General features: G+C 36.6%; 1 protein-coding gene across 1 annotated transcript in view; it reads right to left on the reverse strand.

Annotated features, from left to right (window-relative positions):
• Positions 1-6,231, reverse strand: part of nr2f2 (nuclear receptor subfamily 2, group F, member 2) — a 134,783-nt gene that overhangs the window by 123,369 nt on the left and 5,183 nt on the right. The window contains exon 3 of the mRNA XM_016521726.1: positions 5,547-5,725. Within this exon, the coding sequence (XP_016377212.1) occupies positions 5,547-5,725 (179 nt within the window). The remainder of the gene's footprint in view (positions 1-5,546; positions 5,726-6,231) is intronic.

A 6,231-nucleotide genomic window follows, 5' to 3' on the forward strand; every position in this document is an offset into this window, starting at 1 on the left:
CTGGGAATGCTAATGAATGAAACAAGAATTAACCCGTCCATTTTGAAACTGTGCTAAAGATCAGTAGGCCTATGTGACCTGCTCCTTTTCTCCCAACAAATCGGTGGAAGAGAATAACTTCACAGACTTTGTGATGTTTCATTACAGAAAGACGTATGTGTGACAAAACGGAAATATTATTATAAACAGCATAAGTAACCATTATTACACTAACAAGAATTGTTTATTGCGTTTAATGTCTTCTGCGTAAATTCATAGATTATTATGTGATCTGACTGTAATAATAAAAATAGCCGAACATTCTTCACCCTCAAGGATTTGACACATTATTGTATGAATGGAGCAACCAAAAATGTTTTGGGAAAAATGTTTTTTTTTAAAAATATAATGGGGGGTGGGATGTCCAATGGGTTTATATAGTCTATGCTGTGATGTAATCCCTCCCCTTACTTTGGTACGCTGTAAGTTATACTAAAATAATATATCAAGCTTAAAGTCTTCAATGTTATTGATTTAATGCTTGTTTTAGTCCAGACTGAACAGACTAGGCTACACTTCGAAGCATCTCACCAACCCCCTCAGTCTCTCCCTTTGTGTTAAAGTTGGCTCAAGGTCTCGGGAGGTCCTGGAAGTGACAGTTCTGTGAATAGCGGGTAGATGGCACAATTTTCTAACATTTAGAGAGAGGAACCCACCGAGCCGAGAGCAGCAAGTCTATTTTAAAGCACTTTATTCAAAATAACAAAGACAGACGGACAGGCAAAAATGCACATACGTCGCAATGAAGCATGTTATGTTTTGGGTAACCATTACGAGTATTTTTTATGGCTCCAGTTTAGAATTATATAGGCTATACATAAAAATTAAATAGGCATACTGACCCAGTCATGCATTTGGCGGTTTTGTAAAAATATATAATGGTTATTAATATGAAGATTATCGAAAATACAAGCATTTACTTAAAACAGTTGCAAAAAGGAAAGAAAATCGCTTATGTGCTAGACTAGGCCACATTAAATTGTTGTTTAATTGCTCTATTCCACGCAATTTGCAGCAAATATATAGATGACGTCAGACAAAAGTTCTCCAAAGTACCTCATTATTTGAAAAGCCAAAACACTAAGGTCGTGACGAGAGTTTTTCTCATATAAACTGATATAAATCTGAGGGCTGGAATTATGGACAGGTCCCCTCTATATTCAGCAAATCTTATGAGGGGCAATAAATATAATGAAACAGAAATATGTTGATACTCAAGTGACGTGAAGGAACAACACAGACGTTAAATTGTCTTTTTTTTTCTAAGGGCGTGGGGGTCTATGCTTTGCTTATTATCGCTGCTCTTTGGAGGTCGCTATGGAAACCAATTGCTGGCTCTTCCTTCGTCGAGCTCATCATACGAACAACACAAGCGAGCATATGATAGCTCAAAAGCTATGATGACTTTTGCTAAGGACTCTAACAGATGTATAACCGATCGACAAAACCACATTCACTTAGCTTGAAGACATAGGCCAGGTCATCATTAACCTGATATTAAAATTAAGCTGAAAACCTCCGAAACAAACAGTGTTTTTTGCTACAGTACCACAGTTAGGCCGGATAATTATGTGCTAACTTTTAAAATTGGGCCTACATTTAATTAATTTAGGAACATCAGCAATTTAGTGTAGACGTGGCGGTAAACGAGCAATTCAACCCTTCGCGACCGCCAACACCTTACATTTAAACAGTGGGTAACGATTTTTGAGGCAGTTTTGCCGAATCTACATCATCACATAATAATGCCTTTATGAAACAAAGCCCTAGCATCTGCAAGAATATCGACGTGCTTTACACGAGTTTAAAATGTCTGCTATAGATTTAGGCTATAGTTAATCAACGGAGAAGCAGTTAGAAATCATTTGTTGTTGGCTCGGCTGGCCAGCCATATCCCGTAGTACTTTTTCCACGAAGAAATAAATAAAAGTGACATTGTACTGAGGGAGACCTCATTAGTTCGTTGTCCGACGCTAATAAAACAACAGAAGTGCAAATTATAGAGTTCAGCCTCAATACACGCTCTGTCAACTAAAATCAAGTCTGTGAAGCCATGATCCAAATTACTACTAACCTGCTCTGGTAAGCCTATCAAAGCAAAACGTGCATTTAAAGCGAATTTTTCCTCAAAGCTATACCCAAGTAGTAGAATTTGTAAAACGAGATCTGGAAACTTACTGTATTTTAGGGAGAAACTAACGAGCTAGCAGTGGTCTTGTTAAATTGGGCTACATAACCCTACGTAAAAAAGGAAAGTAAGTTTTAATTACATTGACAATGAAAATATCAAGCATATCTTTGCATCTCTCCTAGCAATGTGGTTTCTATTACAAGACACCGCTTTGCTCCGGGGAGCCCGTAGCTTGCGTTGAATTGCAAGACGCCATATTGACTCAACTAATAGGACACCAAGTTGAAGGCGCAGTTTACAGGATAGCTTCACACGCTTGGTGTCCTCTAACAGATAGCCCCAAATGTGACATATAAAATACTGCGTTCGAGGTAGAACAAACAGTGGGTCTGCATTTTGTCATTTGTCACGTTTACAACCTGATGGCATTTCATTTGACATGTATTGAACGTCCAATGTTGCATTTCATGCGACTTCAGTTCCGACGTGTCAGTACCTGCTCTGAGAAGATTTTATGTATTTAAATGGAAAGTGATACCCAACAAGGCAATGAGCAAGAACCTCTGCGCATATACACACAATCTATACCTGGTAAGTAGGAATGACATGATACTTGATGTTTCCTTATTGTTTTATCAAAGATGGATTAATATTAATGTGTAAAAAGTAAATTGTTAGAGGGCGAATCAAAAGTGCTTTCTCACTTTAAGCTGCAACACTTTGCACGTGTATTTACATAGCCGAATTTAGACGTAACCTGGATAATTTCCCATGCCAAACTTCGGAGTCACCCTCGCACCCCCCAACCCTCTCTCTCTCTCTCTCTAATGGTGGTAGTGGTCTGATTACCATTATTGTTCGTTCCATTTTCCCTCAGCCATCATAAGTTAGGCTACTTTATCTCAGTGTGCCTGGTCAAATAATATAATAATATAATATATATATATATATATATATATATATAATATAATAGGAAAGTGATACCCAACAAGGCAATGAGCAAGAACCTCTGCGCATATACACACAATCTATACCTGGTAAGTAGGAATGACATGATACTTGATGTTTCCTTATTGTTTTATCAAAGATGGATTAATATTAATGTGTAAAAAGTAAATTGTTAGAGGGCGAATCAAAAGTGCTTTCTCACTTTAAGCTGCAACACTTTGCACGTGTATTTACATAGCCGAATTTAGACGTAACCTGGATAATTTCCCATGCCAAACTTCGGAGTCACCCTCGCACCCCCCAACCCTCTCTCTCTCTCTCTCTCTCTCTCATACACACATACGTAAACCCAACCTTCAGCAGTTTGAGACAGAGCATGAGTTCACTGTTCGACAGAAGAGACAGATTTGTCTGCTAGTGAATAACACAACATTGAAAGCCTTTTGATTTCAAATTCATAAATTATAATTTAATACCAAGAACAAATTTACAGCAGAATGCTTGTTTACAATAAGCTAACACAAACAAACAAGAATTGTTTTCAACTATAAACTTCCACACACACTCACGTATATCACTTGCAATTAATAATAATCAATAATAATAAAAAAGTATCTATACGTTATCAATACCCTGCAGTAATATATTTTATATATTTATATAAAAACGTGGGTCAGTTTAAACTGTTCATAATTACAATCATATCATTCACTGGTCCATATGTGGCAGAGAACAGCCCAAAATAACTGTTCAATCAACTACACAATATGATCCCTTTTTATCCAATCACAACATGGTGTCTTGTGTGTTGAAGAAAAGCCTCAAAACAAGGACGAAATTGCAAGCTTTCACACATACACACACAAGGCATCTGTTACAGACCGAAAAGGAGCAGAACACCAAGTCAAAATAGCCACCCCTTTCCAAACCAGCTCACCCTGTTAAGTGTCAACCTATCGTCGAACATTTTTTTTTCCATTTTTTTTTGTCTTTTTAAATACAAGGGCTAGTGTACTGAATGCACAGATTATATCTATACAGTCAAAAACATTTACATTTATATATATATATCAAAGGTAAAATAGGTTAGCGACCTGTGGCCATGCATTCACAGTCTAAATACATGAAAAAGAAAGAAAGAAAAAAAAAACATTTGTCTTAATATGTATGTACATTACAAACAGAACTTTCAGTGCTACTAGCTAAGTCTGTCACTCATTTGAAGACATTTGCATTACCGAAAAAAATTGGCAACCACAGTTTTATTCTTAATCACATATACGTTGTATAAAGAAAAAGTCCTTGAAATGAATTGACCTATATTTACAAGAATACTGCCTCTACTTGTGTTTTTTTCCCTCAAGTGAAATGAACAATTATAAGACTTACTTTGTAAATTCTAAGCGTGTTCCCCATGGTATATAGACTTCAGTAACCGTTAATAACACATTTGCGCTGTACAGGCACTTTAATGCTTTAAGTGTTGAGGGACATTTATAGGTACGTCTTATTAATACTGCTGCTTTATCATTAAAAGAATGATGGCCCATCATTTCCCCCACGTCCAAAATACAGTTTACTGTGGCAAAACACAGCGAGCGAGTAAGAAGCGAGAATTCGCATGGGCGCAACTTAAGGTGGGTTCCGGTAATACATCTGAAAATATTAAGTGGGGGTCTCCTTAACTGTAAAATCAAACACGTTGTTCTACTATTTGCATTACAACCTGACGACCATTCCCGAACCCAAATATTTAAAAAAATGGAGGCAGGTCGTATCTCTCAACCAAATACGATGAGATTTTGCAAATAATTTTGTGGCGCATATAACTAACTGATAGTTTTTTCAGAGTGGAGTATTGCTCCATAATGATTTATGAGGATAATGATTTATGGTGTCTATATCAGTTAGAAGAATAGTGTAAGACATTGGAACGTTACTAGTGCTCTGGCATTTTGTGTATGTAAATTTGAGTTGATCATGAAAATAATCCCTACTCTTGTTCATTAAGGGACATCAATGGAGTAAGTGCGCTTGCAGCATTAAGCATAGCCTATATTGCTGTGGATTTAGTTTTAATTCTCGAATTCTCGAAGAACGTCTTTACATTACTGAACTGTTTTAGAATAAGTCATGGTTATTAAAAAAAAAAAAAACACCAACTGCATACTACAGAATCACATAGGCCGGTTTGGAACCAGAAAGGAGGAACAAAAATTACAAAACAGCTATAGATACATGGACACAGGATAATAAAGCAATTTGGAAAAAAAATACTTTTTTCTTATCTTCTTAATATTTCCAAATTGTCGCTTAAATGCATTTTGCTGTCCCAGAAACAATTATGAAACTCCTTGAATTATTTTTCTCTTGCCTTTTTCCCTTTTGTATTAATTTTATTGGGTTATTTATTTATTTCTTTATTTACGAAAAATAATTGCTCTATGACCGAGGACGAGACTGTACGGAGAGAGGGCAAGCGCAGTAATAACTTCCCAAATCGAGTTGGCTGGTTGGGATACTGGCTCCGAACGTACTCCTCCAGAGCGCACTGGGACTTCTCTTGCAAACTTTCCACATGGGCCACATCTGACAGGCCACAAGCATCTATAAGGAATGGAGAGATAATCAAATGTTTATTACATCAACTCTACACCTGAGCCATCCATTTACAAAACGACAAGGCACACTACAGTAACACATACTATTTCACTGAACATTGCTATTACATCAGTATATACACACTGTACATCACAGTATCCTATAGCATGTAGCCTAATAACGCAATGCACAAAACATCGCTTTCTGAAAATCATACGCGCCATACGAGTTAACTTTAGCTTTTACGTTCAAATTCATACCAGATACATAAATCGTTTATACGCAGCAGTTCTGCTGGTAGAACTACGTATTTTATAAAAGAGAGCTAACTGAGTAAACATTCCAGCGTATGCGTTGTTCTAACCCGTTTGAATCGTGACCCAAGTTATCCCCATAAAAAGGACCATTTAACAGCATGTGGGTCATACTATTATGGCAAAAAGATAAACAGAAGGACAATATATATATATATATATATATATATATATACACACATACATACATATACACAC

The sequence above is a fragment of the Sinocyclocheilus rhinocerous genome, unplaced genomic scaffold (assembly GCF_001515625.1).
Source record: "Sinocyclocheilus rhinocerous isolate Xijiao unplaced genomic scaffold, SAMN03320098_v1.1 scaffold1110, whole genome shotgun sequence".
Taxonomy (NCBI): domain Eukaryota; kingdom Metazoa; phylum Chordata; class Actinopteri; order Cypriniformes; family Cyprinidae; genus Sinocyclocheilus; species Sinocyclocheilus rhinocerous.